The 24,080-nt window shown below is 41.8% G+C and overlaps 1 protein-coding gene across 1 annotated transcript; it reads right to left on the reverse strand.

Moving 5' to 3' along the window:
• Positions 1 to 4,909: 4,909 nt before the first annotated feature.
• On the reverse strand, positions 4,910 to 23,888 carry oga (O-GlcNAcase). Its single transcript, XM_035399860.1, has 16 exons — positions 22,970 to 23,888; positions 21,045 to 21,096; positions 20,691 to 20,788; positions 19,927 to 20,057; positions 18,955 to 19,126; positions 18,196 to 18,294; positions 17,741 to 18,025; positions 16,894 to 17,052; positions 15,760 to 16,403; positions 15,336 to 15,510; positions 12,128 to 12,213; positions 10,567 to 10,671; positions 10,002 to 10,093; positions 9,584 to 9,776; positions 9,105 to 9,264; positions 4,910 to 8,174 (listed from the first exon to the last, which is right to left on the reverse strand). Exons 1-16 carry the CDS (start codon positions 23,133 to 23,135, stop codon positions 8,038 to 8,040), a joined length of 2,754 nt encoding a protein of 917 aa, XP_035255751.1. The 5' UTR covers positions 23,136 to 23,888; the 3' UTR covers positions 4,910 to 8,037.
• Between the last annotated feature and the right edge of the window lie 192 nt (positions 23,889 to 24,080).

Raw genomic sequence — 24,080 nt, forward strand, 5'->3', positions numbered from 1 at the left:
AGTAGTCTATTACTTAAAATATTTATTTATTTAACAAAATACAAAAATGTATCTGTAAAATTTCATTTTTTGGAAAATTCATGTTTGGAAATCTCAAATTTGTCTTTTCTACTGACACACTAATGCAGAAAACAAAAAAAAATAAACATCTAAGACCAAATATATACTATATTACTATATATTATATTTTAAAATCTAGGGTGCCTAAGACTTTTGCACAGAGCTATATATATATATATATATATATATATGTATATATATACTGTAGAGCTGTTTTAAAAACACACATTGCTCAGATGTAAACCAATTTGTGCAGCTCCATGCTCTGGACTGTGAAATCCTAAATTTGACAAGAATTAATGATACTACAACATGTACCTTACTAAAATAAATATTTCTAAAAGAAAATGTATATAAACAGGTTAGCAGACCAGAGTAGTGCTGCCGGATCTATGAATCTGCAATACCTTGTCTCTCCACAGAGTAGTGCTGTTCCCTCACAGTTCACAGAAGAAAATGCATACAGACCACAGCTGACATCAGATATCTTATTTTTATTTTGCCACTCTATGAAAACACTACAGCGAGATCTTCTTGGGGAATTTAAGCAATAAATAAGTAATTTAGATAAATATAATTTCTCCTTTTAAATAATGACACTGGTGCAGTGACTAGCGCTGTCACCTCACAGCAAGAAGGTCCTGGGTCCGAATCCCGGCCTGTGCCTTTCTGTGTGGAGTTTGCGTGTTCTCCCCGTGTCTGTGTTCGCGTTGTGTTCGGCTTGGGGAATGGAATACCATGTCCCCTCCCCCAGACATTCAGGATAACGTGTCTGTTTTACAAGTTCCCCAACAACATCTCCAAATCAAGCTCTGTAACTTGTAGATACTGTTTTTCCCACTATCTGCTATGGTGTTGCAGACAGTGTTGGAGGTAGATAATTTACCAGTAATGCAGTATCATTTCCATCATGGTTTTGGTCTTTAAAACAGCCTGCAGAAAAAAGTAATATAACAGTTTTTCTTTCAAATGGTTAGGAAATCAATTTTATTTAACAGCCATCATGAAATAAATTCTAAATATTTTCATTCAAATAGAAAAGGAATCAACTTAATCAGCGCATTTCAACATTTAAATGTGTTTGAAGACAATTATAATGAAAAAAACTTTCAGTGGAAAATCTGAACAATACTGAAAATACATAATTTTATTAATTTATTTATTTATTTAAATTAACATTAAATACTTTTTAATAATAGTTTTAGGAGGAAACTCTAAGCTAGGAGCTTTTAATGCCATCTTGGGAGAACTCTAAGTGGCAAGATAAAATGTTTTTTGAGAACAGCCCCAGATATTTAAATATCACAAATTCAATAAAAGAAATACAAGTATGTTTGAAGTAATTTATTTTGAAAAATGTAGTTCACAGAAAAAGTAAGCATAAAATATAATAAAAATACATTCAAAAAATGTCAGTGGTTCTCAGGTGTTTTCCACTGAAACACATTTTTAATCATGCACTTTTGCAAATACATTTCTATTCATTTAATTAAAGTGGTTCCTGTCTATGTGAATTTATAAATTACAAAATAAATAAATGAATAAATTATTACATTTCTTGCCTTTTTGGACATTAGACTATAGTCTCTCATATTCTGGCATTTTTCACTGAAACACAGATTTCATTATAAAGTCTTTCAAACACGTGTCCAGTTATTTGCTGCACCATGTTTGTTAAATTAACATGATTTCCTATCCATCTGAATCAAACATTTTTAATGAATTTTAGCTGTTTTCGTTTTTTTAGCGCAAGACATGTCTTTTGCATTTTTCATCATAAATTTCTTGAAATACAATTTGTTTCACTGGGGTTTTTTTTTTTTTAATAAACTTGTTTCCTTGTCCATCTGAATTTTAAAAATGACATTCATAAAATTTTAGCTTCTGTTACTTTTTGGACATAAGACTATATATTTATGTATTTTCTTGTTTTCCACTTGAAACATATTTTTCATTAAAAACATTTCTTCTAATTGTATATTCAATTAATTCACTATGTTTGGTTTGATTTAGGGTTTGGGTTACGGTTCAGGCAGCGGTGCACAGCTCCGGTCCTGCAGGGCTGTTCCATGTGCTGGTTTTGATTCCAACCAGTTGCCTTAGTTTTAGTTTTCTGACTGCCCTAATAAACTACACAGTTTCACTCCTGTATTTGAACACAGTAAACTATTTACAATACGCTTGCAGTCATCACCTGCAGCTGGTAGTTATACAAATGTCAGATATGATAAAGCTAATTAAATAATTTATCGCACAAAATCCTGGATATGAAACCCATCAGACTGCTAGATAGTGGTGTGATTCATCACTCCAAAGAATGCATTAGATTTTATTCACACCCATAAATACTTATAAGAATGTTATATGAAAAAATAGTTGTACAAAAAGCATATAACTCAAAATACTTTGATCAAAACAAATCAATTTTATGTTCATTTTGTGAAAAAAAAATAAGCCAATGTTTTTTTTTTTTTTTTAAATAGCGCACACTAGAGAAAAATCGATAAGCCTAATCAAAAATCTAAAGCTATAGTCAATGGAGCGATGTCTGCAAGTTATTGGCAATTACCAAAAAATCTGTCCTCCCATTGGTAAAAGCCTACTCATTTCTCTTTCCCTTCAAATGAATTCTAGAATCCTAAAAAAATATATATGTCACACCTCTGTTATGAAATTTATAGAGGGAAGCTGACCCAGGACCAAGAGGCCCAGTCCTCCAGCATGTTCCTTCACTTCTTCTTCTTCTTCTTCCCCTCCACAGTCTCACTCATGCCGTCATCCTGGGGGCTCTCCAGCCGACGCACCACCTTCTTCTCCACCCTGTACTCCTGGTCGCCCACGTGGGGGTCCCCTCGCACCACATACTCCCCGCCCCTGTAGGTGATGCTCACGTCCGTCCTGGGGTACGTGCCGTACACTCTGCGCAGGTCCTCCCGCACAAAATCGGGCAGGGCCCGGTGGGGGCCATACACTCTCCGCGACCTCCCCCACTGCAGCTGGAGCCTCAGGGTGGCGCCCTCGGGCCAGCTGAGCTCAGTCTGCGGCGGGGGCGGGGGCGGAGCCGGTGCGGGAATCATGCTTACGGTGGCGGGCCACGTGTGTTGCCACGGGTAACGCCAGGAGGGGCTGCATGGAAACCAGGGGTTCAGTCCGTAGTAGTGGTGGTATTCTATGTGTCCGGCTGCCTCATGCAGACCCCTATAATGGCTCCATGTCAGGTTAAAGGGCTCGTTGGGATGGCTGTAGGCTGGTAGCAGGTAGTGCCCAGTTTCCTGCCAGATTGCATATGGCCCAGTGGGATTGGAGCACATTGTTCAGTAAGACGGGGATCCAGGTAGTCCAGATGGGATTGTGCAGCTCTTGTCTCTGAGGTTAGCAGGGTGTGAAAGGAAGACCACACTGCTCAGCTGCTCGGCTACTCAAGCATACTTTCCAGACCACCTTCTTGGTCATGTGAACCCAAGAATACAGGGCTTGCCATAACTGCAACATGATTAAAAAACACAATGAAACATAAAAAAATCTTATATAACACTGCATATTCATGGGATCATAATGAGTTCAAAGTACAATGTCAACCAAACTGCAATTGTTACCAGTACAGAAGTGGAAAAACAATCTCTGTACACATTTTGTTGGCTCAAATAAAATGCATAAAAAGACTGATTCCTCTTTCAACATAATATTGATGACATAAAAATAAAACCTTTCATTTGACTTACTCATTCAAAGGACATCCCCTTTGTAGTTTCCAGGTGCATTTACAAGCTTTCCACGAGGAAAGTGTTATTCCTTGTATAGGAAACTATAGACCCGCTGTCCGTACAATACATGGCACTCTCAGTTACTGTATCCAAGCACCAGGTAAACACAGAATGGTATGTGTACATGTAGCCTGGACCCAAGCCCCAGTACATTGTTCTATTTGCCAATCACCTCTCTCTTATTAAAAAGAAAATGTGCCAGTTATTGTATTCCAACCATTCATCAACCAGATGCATTTAGCATTTCTTGAAAATTGAGTATTGTGGGTATTAGACTTTAAAAAATGAAAGGAAATAGTAGTGGATAAGTAATAGAGAAAAATTTAAAGTAGGAGTAAAAAGCAAGAACTTGAAAATAACATCTTTCTTAGAATAGTACAAAACCTAAAAAGTTAAAGCAGAAATAAAAAAGCGAAATTGGTGTCAGCCAAGATGATTAGATTGAATATAATTAAATATTATGGTGAGAATCTTTATTTTGGATATTAATGAAGTGGGATGAATATGAATCATTAAAATGGGGGAACAGACATTTGAGATAACACAAGGTTGATATGGAGCTCAAGCAGGAGAAACACATTCCAACAGAAACATGAAGTGATAAAGATTCAAGCAAAACCATTGAATGCCGAGGCCCATATAATTCTACAAATAAGAATATTTTATTTTTTCCTTTAATTATTTTAAACTTTATTTAGCCAGGATGATCCCATTGAGTTATGTTATATCTTTTTCCATATCTTCTTCGTGTATTGTCCTCAAGTCATATTTCTCATACCCTGGGCCAAATTGAAGTTACCCAACCACTGTATTATTGAACAAAATGTCACAATAAAACCCTAGATGAATAAAATAGAAAACCAGCAATATAAAAGTGAAAATTAGAAAATGACTCCAGGAAAACAAATGATTTTGGCATGTAAAAACTGCTGAATTTTACAGGAGGGAAATTTTGAAAGGTTTCCATCAAAATTTTAAAAATTAAAAAATTAAAAAAAAACTTTGAAAATCCTTCCCACAGCACTTGAATCACACCACAGAGAACGAATGTGTGGGTTAAAATAATTGATAAAATACACCACAGATGCTTGATTAAACACACTTTATTATTAACCATCTTAATTACATACAAATCTTACAGAAATTACAGCTACATGTCCTTTTAACATCCGGGTATACTGAAATGCCTCCATTTTGTACTTATGGAACTATCCACATCAGAAGCTTGTGTCGCACTTTAAATCGAAGGCTTCCTGAAATGGCCTTAAAAGCAGAACAGGTACAGAAGAAAGCAGGCTTTTCTAACAGAAAACAAAGTGATAAAACTGAGAACTTTCAATTCCTCCGCTTCAAAACAATAACAATATTAATTAACAATAAATTATGTTTACAGGTGCTGACTCAATCCTGTGAAAACAAACCCAAACCGGTGTAACAGAACTTCAACTCCTCGGTCCACAGTAGTCAAGGCAACAAGCTCCACTGCAAAGGGCTCAACTTGTCCGTGGCTGTGCCAGGTCTGTCTGAAGACGCACAAGCATTTCAAATCCACACATTTTGAAAGAATCATGGACCATGGGGCAAGGACAGAAGCAGCAGGAAAGGAAGGCAGATAGAGAGTAAACCGAGCGTCTTAACGGAGTACATCTTTATGCATTTTGTACATCTTTTTTTTTTTGTGCTCAATGAGGGGGAAAAAACCGTGAGGAAGACTAAAATGCGTGTTGAGGTAACAGAACATCAGTTATGAAACAAACACACCTAAAAAACACAAGGCTTAAAAACCTTTTGTAGTCAGCAGTGATCCGAGACTGAGTACGAGATTGAAGGGAATTGGCCCAAATGCTGACTGCATTCTCCCAGGGATCCCCTGTTAAATCCCACACCGCTCTGTAGCCCACCGTAGATACCTACCGAATGGCATAATGTTACAAATGTCAGAAATTTCAATCTATTATGCATCATGCATAACACCCATGAACGCAATATAACAACATTAAATTGTCAGGCAATTCTACAATACAGACAAGCTGTACTTCCATGTGCTATGGTCAAAGTGCTTTTTCTAGACTTTGAAGTTAACATCTACGTTAAAAAAACAGTATAAAATACATGATACAAAAAGGCTTACTAATACCTCTAACGATTAAACTTGTAAATGTAACGGCCTTAAGTGTAATCTTCTCCTTCACCACACTTTGGCAATGGAGACAAGCTTCTGTAAACGGAACCCTTCAAATCAAGGCAGAAATGTCAAGTGTTAAGAAGCAGGTCTCATCAGTATGTTAGATTGAAAAGAAAGTACTATTGTGAAATATCTATGCTCGACCCACAGGTCACCCCTTCCTGTTCAGTAGTTCATGATAATGGTACAGGTCTGTTCACCACAATTACAGTCCGCTTTCTCTTACCCCACACTGGAATGGCAAAGCACTAAGACATCATTTTAATCAAAAGCTTTTCAACAGCAGCACCTACGCCCCTCAAAAGCTCTGCATCACGTCCATTCCTCCACTGAAAAAGCAGAGCCAATCACCCCAGGCACCGGAAAGCACCCTCAGACTGCACCTCAGCACTCAGACCGCAAGGGACGTCCTCACTCACAGTGCCGAGGGTTCAGACTCTCAAAAGGCATCGTGACAGAGATTACACACAACTGCAAAATCTTAAAAGCACTTTGCTGGGAAGATTAAATCATTCTATTTAACATATTATGTGATATATGGTGCATCATGGTTTATCAGAACTACCGTGTCGGAATGAGCAGTAGAGCATTTCTCGTTCGTGTCTGGCCTGGGAATCTACAAATGATCAATGAAAGCAGCTGGTCAGCCAGCTCCCATCGCTGGGCTCGAGGGTCAGAATCTGCTGCTGATTTTGAAGTGAAACCGAGACTCAGCAGAGCGTGCGGCTCCTCAGCACCAGGGCTGCGGGCCTCTGGAACAGCTCAAAGAATCTGGCCAACAGAAGAGTCAGAACGAGTCAAGGGAACGACAAGAGGAACGCACGCCTCACCAAACTCCCTGCTACTGTGGACCATCAAGCAAAGGTTTAAAAAGCTTCCTCCTGAGAAACCTGTAGGACACTCCCAACTGGCTTCACTTATCCTTTTTAAATGAAAAAAGCAGAGCTGCTGGACTGTGCCAAACAGCCGACAGAACGAATGAGGGGTACTTCAACCAAAACTCCTTCCTGGCTGTGGACAGACACAGCTGAAAGGGCAGCAGCTGAAATGGCAGCAGCTGAAAGCAGCGGTGATCAGCAAGGCCGCGCCCGCTCTCAGGAACAGCCACCAGGGGCACAGCACCGTGCCCCTGACCTGCTCACTGCAGCTCAGCTTATACTCCATGAATCGTTCGCGGCACAAACCCCAAAGCATGCAGGTTTTGGGACGACACTGATTTTGTAACTCAAACTCAAAATCTCCAAGTGCCGCTAGGTGGCTGTAATGAAAAATGCAACTACATTGCCAAATATTACTATAGACCAACCATTTGGCTGACCCTGTGTTCTTACCACTTCCATCCAAATTCTGTGGCAAATACAGTTCCAGAATCTCCTGTTACTGACCAAAGCATCCGGTTGTTAAGAAAAATGAAAGGAAGGAGCATGAGAGTCAACTATCTGGTTAGTGCAGTAATATCTGTGATAGAGCTACACATCAGGAAGAGAAATTTCTCTCTGCCCATAGGGATCATTTTGCAATCCAGTATCATTATCACCCGCCTAGTATTTATGGAATCATTTTGCCATGAATCACACATGCGTGTGACACATTCAGTATAAGAGAAAATATGCATGGAAACGAACAAGGAAGTCACCTGACAACATGAAATGTGAGTACAAAAGTGAGGCTTTGTGGAGTATAACCTGAGCCTTCGGCTGCTTGTGCTGCAGAGCACCAGCAGGAGGGCCAAATGAAATGTCGGGGAGGGACCTCCACACAGGACTGAGTGAATTAACGCCTGGTGGGCCAGGCCCCTGGCATGTCATAGCAACATGGTACTGGAGAGCCTCGATTTCAACAGCTGCGATTTCAGCACACGACCATCCAGACTAGCGAGGCCAGTCCTGACGGTGGTACACTTAAAAGGCCGGCGATGCCATCGTCTCTCTTGGGTGGTGGTGGAGGTGGTGGTCAGGGTGGTGGCGATACTGTCAGAGCTGATCACAGGCCACTCCCCCCCCCCCCCCCCCCCCCCCCCCACAGACTTCACAGGCTCCTTCCCATAATGATCACATCTTTTGGAAACCCCTCCATTTTGGCCACCTCAAAGCAGCCCAGTTTGCTGTAAAAGTCCAACATCCTTTTGTCCATCTGCCTTACTTCACAGAAGGCACCATGGGAGCCTATAAGTGTGGAAGGGGAGGGGGGGGAGATCAGGACAAAGAAATTATTCTATTGGACAGGTTCTCATCAAGGCATCTTTGTAAAAAACATACAAATAAAATTCAACTGAAATACTGTCCTCTTTAACAGCAGGAATAATCCAAATTCCGATCCCAAACTTTGGTTTTAGGCAAATGTTTTTTGCATAATATGCACAGTGCTAGTTTTTAGGCAGAATATGTACAGTATTAGTTTGAGGTGAGGGGTGATTATTATATTATTTTGTACTACTCAATATACTTCCCAAGTTATGTCAAACCATTTGGGAAATCCAATATGGGTCCACTATCATTCACTGAGGCGACTTTATATCTACCAGAGTCATCTGTGGACATAAAGTTCAAAACTCCAGGTCAAAGGAGGTGAGAAATAACCTGGTTCAAAAAAATACCTACCAAATTACATAATGACTGGTAATCATTAGTCTAACACTCGCTGAAATTTGATTGGTTGATGACATTTGAATGTCCCTGCACAGCCACTGTGCAGCCGACAGGCTGTGAAAAATTTGGTAAGACACCATCACACACAAAAAGGGCCAGGGCCAAAATTTACTGGGTGTCCAATGGACCACTGTGGATCACATGCGAGTGGTGACAGGCTGTTATCCCGTCTGACTTAACACCCACATCCCTGGGCAACGCCAGCGCTAACCGTGTCCCCCTGCAGGGCTGCCAGCCCGTCGGCACTGGCACAGTCCGAATTTCACACCAAACTGTGGGGCCCATCAGTGTACTAGGGCAGTGTCTTAACTGGATGAGAGCCCCAACAGTCCTTAGGTCAGTGTGTTTTCATGTCACTTTTCAAAGTTGAAAGTTAGTTTCAACTGTATACAAAAGCCTGTCAATCATGCTTATGGCCAAAGGACTGGCCTTATGGGAGGGACCCACCATTGGCTTTTAATGATGACAGCAGACATCCCATCATGCTTTTGGCGACGCTGGGGTCTGTGACTTTTGCGTGGATGTCGACCTTGATCAGTGAGGGGAAATTGCTGAGGAAGGACTCTGGCAGGCCTTCTTCTTCCTCGTGGAAGCTCAACATCATTTTCTGTGTGACAGAGAGGTAAATGGAGGGAAAAAATTTTCCCCACTCAAGTTCAATTCACCTATGAAAGGCAGAACAGGAATGGTGACGGCCGGAGTAAAGGTTTGGGGGATAAAGAAGAACAAATAAATGCATATACTCCAACTTGCCTCAAACAGTTATATCCAGTGCAAGCAAAGTGAAATGGATGGTCACTACGATAATAACGTAACAATTCAGAGCACACCAGAGAGGCACAAAGCCATGGATCTTTGCCATTGAAGTAACAAGGTATAATGACTTTAGATTTATAAATTTGGAGGCGAGTGAGGTGGGAACCAACCTCTGCTTCAGACAAGTCTTTCTCAGAGTCGGGTTTGTTGTACTTCTCCTGCATGCTCGGGATCCAGCTCATCTTGCACTTCTTCACGAAGGGTTTGACGTCAACAGTGCCGAGGGCATACCCGCAGATGCCCTCCTCATCCTCCAGGACGAAGCCGTAGTCTGGGCTGAGGGTCAGGAACCCTCCCACTAGCCTACAGGACACGCAGTTACAACCCCACACGAAACCGCGTTTGGCCCACCATACCGCCATCAAATCTCCCCAGTGAACGGTTTCATTTATTGCCCCAACATTTTTAGATATTCACAAGATAACGGAACTTTGGTTTGCGGATCACATTAAGTAAGCGTCAGCGTGATGAACCCCGTACTGAGGAGGTGATGTCAGAGCAGTGATGCTCTCGGTGATCATGCCTTACCGGTCTCCGATCAGGTCGGGCTCGAGCTCGCTGAACGGAGCGTCCTCCAGCCCCTCGCTGTACATCTCCCTGCAGATCCTGTACACGGAAGGCTGAAACGACAGGACATGCGTTAAGGGAAGGGCTTTTAAAACACTATTAACACCATGCAGGCTTGATTCATTTCGTCATCTCTGAATACTTCATTATCCACCAAATGGTCAGTTTTACCGGCCATGTACCCACACTTCCACCAATTAGGAGCCTAATGATTCACATGTTTACTCACCTTTGCAATGTGAAAATGGGACTTTTATTCCTCATGGCATGCATACCTATTTCTGACGTAATGTGTGCCTTTGTCTAGGCCAACCGTAGTTGAGTAAGCTGTCAAACTGTGATAATGAGGAACGGCCAATAACACTGCCTACATTACACCAGGCCGAATAATGGCAGAGGTGGGGGGGAATGAGTCACATTAGTACATAAAGGTCAAAGATAAATGAACCACAGGCAACTCATTATGGCGTGGGGGGAAACGGCGACCGCAGGCCTGGAATGGTTGACACAAAAAGGGACCACAAACCTCGTCTTTGGGGTAATACGGCCGGATGGAATAGATCTTTGAGGTTGGCATTGAAGGGGGCGGCTGGTAGAAAAGATCGTTTGCCCCGTCAATTGGCAACAATCTCTGCGGAAACCAAACACAACATGCTGAGCACCTCTCGTCCTCAGCCTACTTGCGCTTCCGCACGGATTCACTAATATCACACTCTCTACTTCTGTGTTAACTGCACAACAGTAAGGTCCAATGAAATGCAAAGGCTGCACCAGTCAGAAAGAGCTCTGCTGACTACAGTCAGTGTAAGACAGTAAAACTACAGCATCTTTCGCTAATGGCTACCAGGGCTCTTTTCCATTATGGTTAGCGGTAGCACTGTTTACATTTTTCAACATATAGAGGCTACAGAAGTGCACAGATAAAAAGATGGAGACACATAAACAAACAAACAAGCAAGAAATAATAATAAAATCTGAGAGGAGAGGTTTGGTCTGAAAAGGCCTCGCCTGGCTAAAGGAGATGCCCCTTTCCCCTGAAAGAGTCATAGGACGACTTCGCTGCGCCAAAACTCCTGTAGAGAAAAGTGACGTGGGAAGGTGGCGGGTGGAAAGTTCCATGAACAAAACAAGAGGTGTAAAACTTTGCTTTTCATAGCTCATATCAACAGCGATTCTTTTTTTACTTTTCCAGATTACTCAGGAAACACTGAGTTTCAGACCCTAAATGCCTCGGCCTGAGACATGGGACTTGTGTAAGTCACAAGCAAGCTGATATAGTGAGAGAGAATGTTAAATAAACAAACAAAATGTCTAGGTGGCAGCAGAGATGTCTTAATTACTGAAAACCAGTATTTCATGATTAATCAGGGGAAACGTCCTCCCCGTTATGTGTGAAAGTGACGAGTGCGTTGTTCATGGAACCTTCCGCAGGCGAACTCGCTTGCGCGCATGAGGGCTTGGTGATGGGGGGCGGGGGGGGCAGCTGCGCGGGGGTAAGGGGGGCGGGGGGGTGGGGGCAGGGCTGGGAGGGGCGAGGGAGGGGGCAGGGCTTATGCTGTGCTTCCTGCAAAGAAATGAGATGTCATGAAAACCAAATCCTAGCCATGCCGCGCGGGTCGCAAGCGCTCGGGAAAAGCAGCATCCCCTTTGGCCATTCGCTGAAAGAGATTCGGACCCATTCGGGATTAGAGACGCTAACGCTACCATGCCTAGCGCTGGTATATTCTGCTCAACTCTCCATCAGTTAATCCATTCCCCTGAGCTCGTCGTTTCTGCATGTGCTCAAAGTGCATTTGAGGCTCCAGAATAAAAATCATGAGCCTTTATTTATTCAGGAGGGACCAATAACAAAGCCAATCAAAACGGGACGGTGGACCCCATTTGAGCAGGCCCAAGAGCGGAGCTCAGCTCTTTTTTTAAAATGGCCGCTCTTCGGAGGGGGAGAGGATTGGAAACAGACCGTACGAGGGGTCCGAATGAGGTTATGATAAAAGCATGCCTTAAACAGACCAACCCTTTCGATTCAGAGGCACACGATCTTTTCTCCTTTCTCTCAGTAAATCGGTGGTGAATTTGACATTTGATACCTGGAACTCTCCCGCTAGACCGCCCCTAAAGGCCCAAGGCTCTTGGTCTCCACTTAAGAACTGTGCGGAGGACTGACTACGACACCCTGTTGGGATCAGATCCAAGTGGAGAATGTTACGTGAGAGGGGCTTTTAGGCAAAAACGGAAGGGTGAAGGGGGGGGGGCAGATGCTTCTATATCCAATCACTCAAAAGCACATCAAGTCATCCGCATTTATCACAGAAACATTTTACATAAATACACATTTTATATTTATATATATATATATAAAAATAAATACATTTTAGAAGGAGGCACAGGACTGAGGGGCACAAGCAACTGAAGCTCACACTGGTCTATTCGCAACCCAAACAGGTTTTTAAGTGATCAGATTTTTAAAGGAAATTTATCATTCATTTATCTGGTGGAATTGCAATCGGTTTGTTCAAAACATCTTGACTTGTTACTTCATTCAAATTAAATTAGCATGCCAAGATGTAACATTAAAATTTTACCTCTCATTTCATTAGGGAAATGAGTACCTGGAGAGAGAGCCAAATGGGCTACTGGTTTTACAACATACAGTACAGTCCAAGCTCTGCATGCTGAAAATATTAAAAGGGCAGCAGCAATGTGGTACATATTTAAAATTCTGTTGGGGGGGAGGGGGGGGGGACAAAACTTAAATTCTTTTGAAACTAGGACAACTGATGTACAGTATAAGCTTGAATTGTTCGTAACCTGTTTAATCCCGTGCCTCATCTCTGAAGTCACATTTTTAATGTTATCTGCCTTGTCACATGACCAGCAGGCCCAGTTTATTTCCATGGGAAACTTGCAGGACTACAGGGAAATTAAATCATCTGTTTAGAAAACTGACTGGGAGCTTAGCAGAGGTCGTCTGCCAACCAACATCTTTTCAAATCAGATGGCACTCATCTCTCAGTTCAAGAGGATTCGCTTGTGAATCAACGATACATGAAATTTGGGACACAAAAGCCTGTTATATGAACAGATACTGAGAAAATGGAAATCTCACTAAAATAGGTTGGGTCCCATTTCAAGTCACGTGACAAGATCAGACGATACATGTGGAAAAACACAGAACAGCTGTCAGAGAAAAAAATGTGGGTGTTAAAACCATATCACTAACGCTGCGCAAATGTGACTTCACTCAAAAGCCAAAAACAAACGTTTCCATTCTGTTTTAATATGAACTATTGAGGAATAAATACATTAATGAATAGGAGAATAAAATAAAAAGAGAAAAGCAATAATTGGAAAAATAAAAAGATAATGCCAGCACTGAGCATACAGCGGGCACTGACGATCCGATAGCAGTAGAAACTGTTGCACTGGATTCGTCCATCTGTACACAGCCAAGGAAGACAATAGAAAATGTCATTAGTAACCGCTTTCAGAAGGAGAATAAAACCAGCGCTGCTGTGACTGATTGCTCTCTGCACTGCTTCCGGTAGGGAACGGCCTTCGTCGCTCATTCCCCGAGAGGAACAACACATCTGTGCATCCGTGCCGAAGCGACGGAGGACTGGCGTGACCACTCATTAGGTCACACACCTTGAAGATCACCGTCAGACAGCGGACTCGGAAATAAGCCACAGACGCATTCTCTTCACCCGTTACACTAAAGATAAAAATGAATAAAATATACAGCACGCAAAGTGTCCTTATTGAGTTCTCTGAACGGCACATTACTGACATTACTGCATTACCATTTTCATTGACGAAGCTCACAACGGCAGCAGTATGCACTATGTCTTTTCAGAGCACATGAAGTCCATCCAGAAGACAGATCCAAGAACTCAAATGTGTTAGCGAGATGCTGGCTAAGTTCTCAGACGCCTCATTCTTGACTCAATCGATGAAACTCTACCAGGTGTCTGCACCTCTGATTTATTAGTAAACAATGTTAGACAGAAATGTAGTGGTGGTTCTGCCACTTTTGTTTTCTGGCTGCAGTGTGCATTAAAGGCTTGGAGCTTTTCCTTAGAGGTGAAGAGAAACCTGTGAACTAAGTGCCATCACCTGAGTAATGTAAGCAAGGCCATGCTGGTGCTTTCTCAGAGTGGAGTAAGCTTTCAGAGACACCTCATCTTCAACAGAATAAATCATTCTAACTGTTGCAGTGCCCAGTCGAACGTGCAACAGCAGCGAGAAACAGACTCGTGAACGTCTCACAGGACATGGAAAGGGGTTTATTTTGGTTCAAACATGCATTGAACCTATTGGCCTGTGTAACTGCAAATAGGCTGATGAAAATTAGGTGAATGGCAAAACAGCCCTGGGGGGCCGGTACAGTTAGAACCAAATCATCAGAGGCCTTTCTGCAGACCTTGTAAATCTTCCCTGTCCAGAGAACATTCTGGAGGTCTACATGTATTCCACTGCACCAAAGCACCGCCATTATCCCCAGTGCCGCGATTTACACGTACTGCAAATTTTTCCCCCCCATTACCCATCATGCAATATTTCCCCTCAGCACCAGAACAGCCGCTGTTTTCCAAGCTCGCGTGCGCCGGTGGTGGAAAGGACCCGCGTTCCTTCGCAGTCCGGATGCTCAAATCGCGAGACGGGGGCGGGGGTCGACGCGGTACAGACGCGTACGAGAAACGCAGCAAGCAGCAGTGCAGCACAGGCACCAGGGACCACTGTTCAACATGACCTTCAGCAGTCACACAGCTGCAGGGGACAAACTGGCTACGAGTGCAGGCAGCATTCAGTCATCCAAACAAAAGAAATAAAACACATGAATAAAAAGACCTGAAAAGGCCTACGCTTGAATCTAAGGAATATATATATTAGCCCAAGAAATTAAAAGAATGCCAATGGACATATGGTAACTGTACAGCATGTCAGCTATTGTAGTACACAGATTTTTAACAGCTACCAACAGTATCTGGAAAACTGTCAATTTTAGTTCTACAAAAAAATAACATTACATGCATCAGTTTTCCTTGAAAACAAACTGCTGCAGACCGTTGAAGATTAACTACACTAAAGGAGTCTTAAAATTCAAAATGTGTAATGTGGCCCCATAATTTCAAACTTGGAAAACATTTAAGGTCTGAAACAGATGCCTGATTGGTCCGTGTGTTAAAAGGATTATGGAGTGTGAGAATATGACTTGATTGGGTGTATTTCATGGGCTAATCAAATAAGTGAAGCCCTTTTTTTTGCGGATAAACATGAGAAACCAACTGTACATACCTAACCATTGAACAAATGATTTCACCATAGAGATGATACTCTTTATATCCCATATGTAGGGATACAGGTCGTACAGTATGGTCCTGTTGGCGGAGTTGGACAGCCTGGTGAACATCTGGATGACGGAACAGCACATCTCCTCAAACTTCTCCGCCCTGGACTGCCACTCAGCCACCTGCGAAGCCAACAGTGGCATCAGGCACCTTTACCTCAGAAAACCGCAGAAAAGCAGGTCTGAACAGCACTCGGGGATGCGATTGCTTCCGATTTTCCCGAAACAACACTGATTTTTGGGCCCTAAATGTCACTGGGGTCTCCATTACGGTAGAACCATCTGTCCTGCCATCAGCAGTAGACCTTCAAGTGCTCTGTTTTCACCGGGATTTTAAATGACTGCCCAATCCGGATCACAGAGATAACTCACCTTCTCGGGCTCCTTGGCCTTGGAGTTCACGCTGACGATGCTGCTGTTGGCCCGGAGCCAGTTGAACTCCTTGAGCATCTGGACGGCCTTGGGCCCGTGCTCGTAGGGCAGGTAGAAGAGCTCGGCCAGCAGGGTCAGGTCCTCCAGGGACACGGCCTCGGCCATGTACAGGGGCTTCTCGTTGGGCCCCGGCACGAACGCCTCCTTCCCCTGCTGCTCGTCCGTCTGCATGGGGGCGATGTCGCTGCCCGAGTCCTCCTGGATGGACATCTCCGGGGACTTGGACTCGGCGATGCTCTCCTTGTCCGTGTCCATGGGCTTCAGGTCCTCCGTCATCTTGGCCTTGACGATCTCCGTCAGGATGTGGTTGACGTTTTTGGCTTCGGCTTCGTCCTGCTTCTCCGCCGCGGTCTCCATCGGCTCCTCGTCCATCTCCTTTTTCTCCACCTCCACCTCTACCTCCACCTCCTCCTCCTTAACCAGATGGTGGGGCTCCTCCTGGCTGAGGACGTCCGCTGCCACCTGGCTCATGATTGGCTGCTGGAAGACGGTGGTCACCGTTGTAGAAGGGCCCAGGCTGGAAGAGACCAGGGAGGGGACGTCGATGGCCAAACTTTTTGCCCCACTGTGAGGCACCTGCCGACCTGTCAATGAAATTGGGCACGTTAAGAAAAAACAGTAGTATCGGAACCAGAAGATTAGATCTCGGCTGGAAACAGAATTTACTAGCACCAGCAATAGACAGACTAAGGACTTCCCAGCTTAAAACACTGCTCAGATTCCCTGAGAGCAGGTTGCAACATTTGATATGCTTTTCGTCACCATTCAACAACTTCCCTGTGTCGCATAACTTACGTATGAACTGTCCTAGACCCAACTTTACAACGACTGGTCAGAAAATACTGATTTCATTTAAAAAATGTAGTTCATCTCCCTGAACTGTAGTGCTGTCACCAGGCTTATAGTGAAGTTGCAGGTGCCGGGCATGCGTAGCTAGTTGTGCATATTATGCATATTAAATTTTTTTAAAATAAACAAATCCAATTAATACTTGCCTAAATCAAATAATTGCAAGAGTGCAACTGGCTTCTGCCCAGAAATATATTCGCGTAGTTAGTAGGTATTTTTTCTTACTGTTGTACTGATGAGGAACTCCAAACTCTCCCAGCCACTCTGTGAGAGCCAGCTTGAGGGCCATCTGGGGGCTGTACAGCATGTCCGTCTCCAGCTCCTCGTCGCTGCCCTCGTTCTCCAGCTTGATCTGTATGGACACCGTGCTGTCCTCACTGTCAGCTGCAACAGCACCAGAGGCCACGCAATAGAAAAGAAGCTTTAATAACACCAAGGTGGAACAAGCCCTGATAATGATGCACGTTAGTCCAGTAGGCAAGAGAAACTTCTGCTGAAGTCCTCCCACTAAAACCTGGCAGAAACCGTTTTCCTCATGACACACTAATACAACAGTAAATATAAACTTTACTAAATACTAACTGTTCATACATTATATTTAAACTACTATCCAGAAGAAAAATAAGAATATTAAGACACTTAAAAAGGCAGTAATCCAAGTACTGCATTTCAATACTAAAGGTTCTACATCCAGAAAACTGCTATCAAATAATAACTTACTCATGAGAAATTACAAAAATGAAGCAAGACTCCTAAAAAAAATTTGCAACCAATACCTTCATGAAATGAACAATGAAAAATTGGAGGAAGGGAAATAATCACTAAGAACACTTGAGAGTCAGGAGTCTCCAGAGAAAGCAAGGCAACATTTTAACAATGTCTCATTCCCCTAATCCTATGGTGGCCTCTGCTTACACATGAAAGCTTTTTGTGCAGACTTCATTGCTTCAATTTAGAGTTTTACCCATCAAAGCCTTCTGCTAGGGTTGTAGAGCATGTTGCCAATCACGTTTAATTTACACAGACACAGGCATATCACAGGGATAGGATTGTTACTGCAAACTGGACTCACTCATGACAACGTCTTTTCGTACTCCATTCATATTGGACTTGTACCATGTGGCTAGGGTGTGGATAGCCACAAAGTTGGACTCAAATTCACAGTTGGGGTTGGTGAGGACCCCTTTCAGTCGGGGGATGAGTTCGGTTGACCGGCCCTTGTACGGACCCAGGAAAAGCCTCTTTTGGTCATAATCGTTGGCGTGTATGTTGTCCCATATGACTGGGGCCCTCTTCAGTATCTTAGACACCTCTTCTATAGACTCCACAGTTATGTCTTTGGACACTACTTTGGGACCTAACAGAGGGAAACAACATGCAGTCACAGAACATTCAGTATAACCACCATCTTTTTTACTGGAGCCGAAATACCCTTTTCTCCAAGGTTTTATTATGTCAAAATGCAACGGCAGACAGCTTCAATTTTAATTTTTAGAATAACAAAGATTATGAGCTCTGAAATATTACCTGTCCAAAGAACTTCAATTCCCGGGAGCAGCTTCTCCCCAACTGTCCGCAGGTATGGAGACTGGGAAACGTTTGGGTAACAGAATGTTCCACAGTACTCTGATGTTGGAGGGCAAAAGAAACAAAAATAAATGCCACACATTAAAACCAAGTGATATATTTACGCTTGACACAATGTTGCATTGCAAGCTATATATCTATATATATATATATATATATATATATAGTCATTCTGTCATTATGTTTGACAATTTAATTGACAACACGCAGGCCTAGCTATTATGAGCATAGCTTGTGGTCGAACAGAAAAACTGTGGATCGAATAAAGTGTTAGGATAACTAACAAAATATTGGTACCTGCATTGAAATATATATATATGGACTGCATTTATATAGCGCTTTGATCCAAAGCGCTTTACAATTGATGCCTCTCATTCGCCAGAGCAGTTAGGGATTAGGGGTTAGGTGTCTTGCTCAAGGACACTTCGACATGCCCAGAGCGGGGTTTGAACCGGCAACCCTCCGACTGCCAAACAATCGGTCTTACCTCCTGAGCTATGTCGCATTGATGTTGTTATGTTGTTTGAACAATAGGATATTGGCCCATAATTTTCATATTGGGCCATCCCTACCTAAAACAGTTCAACTACAAAGCAGCAGTACATTGTGCTTAAATATACCCATGTTCATTTAAATCTGGAAACGTTTGTTTCAAAAGCTCCCTGTGATATTATTTTTAAATTGAATTCAAATCCATACCTGTAGGACAGAACAAAAATGTCTCTGGCTCTCCCAAATACTGGAAGATCTCGTTGGTGATGGACACTTGGGCGTGCGCAAAAGAGCTGAACACTTCCTTGTCCGCAGGGCACATGTTATGGTCAATATCATCAAAGAGTAAGGCAAATGACCGGCAACCAAAATGTGACACCTGCAAGGGAAAAAAATATAGTTATAAAGTCACAGTGCAATCTTCAGAGACATTATGACATGTCGAATGAACACAAATTGCAGAAAATGAGCAGTTTATAAGTGCATTATTATTATTACACTGCACTTGAATGATTAATTCATTACTTTATCTTTTCATGAACAGATATTTCTGTTAATTCATTCAGTATGATGCAATGCATGCAATAATGTTTCTCAGCCCTGGTCCTGGGGACCCACTGTGTAGGCTAGTTTGTGTACAGTAACAAAGCAACAAAGTATGTATTGTAATGAGCTGCTTATAGTTCTTGATTAGACTTTTTACATCTGTTAAATCCACATTAAGCCATAAATGGTTATGTATACCCGAAAAAAAATCATTCACATCCAAGGAATTTCAATCAGTCACACCAACTTAGGCATGCATTTACTAGGCTGTATGAACTACATAGCAAATAATTTCAATTGAAAGAAGTTCTATTTTTTTATTGATTCAATTAAAACTGCATTGCGTTTAAATTAATTTAATCACAAAATTAAGGCAGAACTTGGAACACATTTTCAACAACCTCAATTGATCAAGAGATTTAACAAAAACCAGCATACACACTGGGTCCCCAGAACCGCGGTTAAGAAACATTGCTATAGTGCATGCTCACGCTTAATACACCAGAATGCACAAGGGAAACTCATCTTTGAGGAAAGCACACCTTAAAGGAAATGGAGCCATTCACAGAAGCGTGCATTCACATAATGAAAATACAGCATTTAGATATTACACTGTAAAGAAATTGTCCTTGCCTGATCTAACTTGCGTTTGAGTGTGGACACTTCTTTCTGGTTGGAGAATGTGATGTCCAGCCCAGGGGATATGGCATAAATGAATTCTATGCCATGCTCTTTAGCAGCACCAATCAGAGTCATGAGTTGCTCTGAAAGAAGCAAACATATAAGGAAGACATATTAGTTACAGTGACAGATGTTCAGTACAAGGCATTTAAACAACATTTTTTGCATTACACTGCATAATGCAACTACGCTTTTCAGTCAGTCAGTCCAGAATAATTGGCACACTTGGTAAGGATGCACAAGACAGACAGAATTTTTACTGAGCCAATCCTTTAGGGTGGTTCATCACTTTTAATATGTCAGTATGGGATTAATATGCATAATGGTGAAAAGCTCACAGGTTCAGGTGAAGTTCACAGGCTCATCACTTGCCCATATCCTGACATAACCATTAGAAAAGTAATATGACTATAGAGTTATGTCTAAAGTTAGGCTATACATCAGAAGTTAGGCTATACACTTAATTTTGTGTAAATGGGTCAATTGCAACAATGTTAATGCTAAAAATATTAACAAAACACTAAGCATTCTGAGTCCTTGCCTTGTTGTATGGGTGAAAATCATATGTGTGTAAGGTTAATGTAAGGTTAATGTAAAGCTGTAACACATGAACTCTCCTTTGGATGTATAGCATGCCATATTATGAGAAAAATTATTATGTTGGTCTTGGGTATCATCTTAAAATCAAGCTGACAAAACTGTAGGGTCTGTCCTACCTGCTTCTTCAACAGAATACATTTCTCTCCAAAACATCCTGTGTTTGTAGTCATCTTTTGGAGCATAAAGGTATGTATTCAACCCCCATTTTTGTTGCCTGGAAAATATAATTAGTTAATTATAATTAATAAGTCTTACAATACACACAGCTGAAATTTCAAATCGCCAAAAAAACCTGAAGCAATCAGTTTTGTGTTTTCCATTTTTATGAAAAATAACAAAACAACTTCATTTTTTATAGCATTATTATGAATTCAACATATTTACAGTGGAACTTATAACATCCTGTCCTAAGAGTGTGCAACTTTAAAAAAACACGCTATGATTACAAAAAAACACAACAACCCACGTACCTCCTGAACAGCTCTTTTCTTTGTTCCATAGTCCATGGTCTCCCATAAAAGCCTGCCATTTCAAACAAAAAAGACAAATTCCTTTTCACTGTCACACTCAGCCATTTCTGTACACTTCAGCAGAATGCTACTGCGACTGACCAAAATGGCTTGCTTACAAGGTTAAAACAGAATAGTTTCAGATTGGGCATATGATGGCTAGTACATTTCCTCTGTGAAACAGAACCAAACTTCTAATTTGACCTCCACAAGGGCAGCAATGGGTCAGCTTTCCCTGTCTATGCACTCTGTTTTGTTGCCACTGGTTTATCAAACATATAGGCCTAGTAAAAGCAAGTGAGAAAGCCAGTTTAATTGCAGTTGGGACCTCCTTCTGAAGACAGTGGGGGGAAAAGGTTTTGAAAAGTTGAAATCCTACATCATCAAGACTAAAGCAACATCTTGGCACTAGAAAACACAGAAGAGCATAAAACAGAGGTCGCCCGTAAAACGTCTATGGAATGCTGCACTTTTTTTAAAACAGAGGTCATGTCACAAACTATGTTTTACACAATTCACTAGCATTCAGATAAAAATGCATTTTTTTGCCAAAATATGCCAAGTTCTCAATAAAAGTTTTCAACTTTTCATTCAAATTAAGTGCTTTCTCTGTGATTCCAGCAATCCTACCAATGGTTGTGTAAATACTATGATCATTAAAGATATATATATATACTTCTATTGAACGCTGTGGGGTAATTTGTCCTCTGCATTTGACCCATCCTAATTAATTAGGAGCAGTGGGCAGCCACAGTGCAGAGCCTGGGGACCAACTCTAGTTCTGAGGCCAGTGCCTTGGTCAAGGGCAACTGCAGCAGCGCACCTAACAGGCATGTCTTTGAGTGGGTGGGATTATGCCGCTAAACAACAGAAATGTCAGACACCGAAGGCCATTGGCAGCAAGAAACGAGATTAATTATTTTGTTGTCCTTTAAGTCTGGGTCATCGCCCATTATAATCCCTGTATTTTTTCCCGAGTTTATTTTTCCTGTGTAAAAAATTCTGAAACCTATGTTTCGGTGTTAACGCAGGCGAAAACAGTGTAGTATAGCGGCATAATCCCACCCACTTTTCAGGAACTAGCCAATATTAGCTAACCAATTACATCAACACAGTGAATGTAGGTCAATCCATTGATAAACTGAGACACGTGGAATTGGATGAACAGAGAAGTCAAATACATCAGTGTTTTCCACAGGTCTGAAATATACATGTGGTGGTAGTCTGTGGTGTGTGTGTGTGTGTGTGTGTGTGTGTGTGGGGGGGGGGGGGGGGGGTCGGGGGCACCCAAAAACCAAAAGTCCACTACTTATATTAAATAGTGCTTTACTGTATGAAAAACAAATATCAATATGTTGTCTATACATGTCCGGATTAGTAGAGGTGAATTTCACCAGCGCTTGTGAAGTTAAAAATTAAGTCCAATAAACTACAAAGGTGCCAAAATGTTACAGTATGCACATTCTAAGAGGCACAACGATATATGACGGAAAGGCATTTGATTTTTCGGAGAGATAAAATACGCATCAATGTTTAGTCTAAAAATATAAAAACACACTAGTGGCGTTGCCTATATACTACATGTTACCTTGCAGAATATTACACACAGGAGGCTTCATGTTTCAACCAGTAGATGTCGACCACCACAAAAATGTAAAAACCACACAATTGAGACACGACAGCAAACCACTGTAGTGATCAACAACGGCAACATTGCAGTCTCGGTTCTTATCCCCAAATTGAGCACCACCGTAGGCTCAAAATATAGCTTTTTATATGTTAGCTAGTATAAAAACTTAATGGGAAATTAAAATTACATAGACTACCCATGCAATTCAGACCACAACACAGATAACGTTGTTGAACAATGCAGTTTGTTTTCTCACCTTCCACCACGCCGCTGATAAATTTTCGACGGCCGCTTATCTCAACCCCAATACTGGGTTCCTCAACCGCCGCCTGTGCCTCTACGGCCGCTTCAGTCGGCCCCGGGTTGGCGTTCGGCTCCCCGTCTGGTTGGGAGGCCTCCACAGACTTATCTTTTTGAACCATTTCTTTACGTCAGCAACCGAATTCTAAATTATACGTGAAAGTAATACTAAATAATGTTGTATCGAAATGCTAAACGAAAACAATTACCGTAGTGCCCTAGCTAATTTGCTGCGGGCAAACTAGCTTAGATAGCGACTGGTAGCAAATCAACTAGCAAGATATTATCGGCACCTTCTCAGCTCCGAAAAGAAATAACGGCAGTACTAACTTTAGACATACATGGGGTATTTTTCGTATAACAATATTAGCTATCCCTAGCATTTGATACGGCTGGTTTAGATAACTCGGCTTATAAATCCTTCAGAATCATATCCTGCTAGCGGGCTAAACTAGAGTTTCGTCTCTCAATGTAGGACGCAAGCAAAGCAATAAAACAGGACGCAATTACACAGTAACTTCAAATATCACATTCGAGGGTTATGATGTCGATAGACGATAATACTGTATTTCTGACACCGCAATGCTTGAATTTATGTAATTTTGTTTCCTATCCAACATTCCGCGACTCATTTTAAATTTAGCTGAAATTTTCCATCGCTTCTTCCTGTTTACACCTACTGCGCAGAATCACCATACTAGTTTAAACCGGTTACAACCGGCTAGACAGAACTGAAAACACAAGCGAATTAATGAAATGCTATAGAAATTTACTTTTAAGTATCTAAATGATAATAGTTAGCTGAAGATTTATAATACATGTACCTATTGTATTTTATAATATAAAAACTGTGTTATTTGTCTTGTGATGTTTTTGTCTTACAATAAATACCCGGATTTACGCATGCGCTGTACAATGTGAATGATGGTTTCTTAAAGTGGCGTGCACATTAAAAAGAATTATTCACGTTTTGGAGTTTTTTTTTTTTTTTTTTTTTTTTTTTTTTGCAGTTCATTAGCGTATGTATGCGTTTGAGTGGTTTAAAAACACATGTAATGTAATATAGC

Source organism: Anguilla anguilla, chromosome 18 (assembly GCF_013347855.1).
Source record: "Anguilla anguilla isolate fAngAng1 chromosome 18, fAngAng1.pri, whole genome shotgun sequence".
Classification (NCBI taxonomy): Eukaryota; Metazoa; Chordata; class Actinopteri; order Anguilliformes; family Anguillidae; genus Anguilla; species Anguilla anguilla.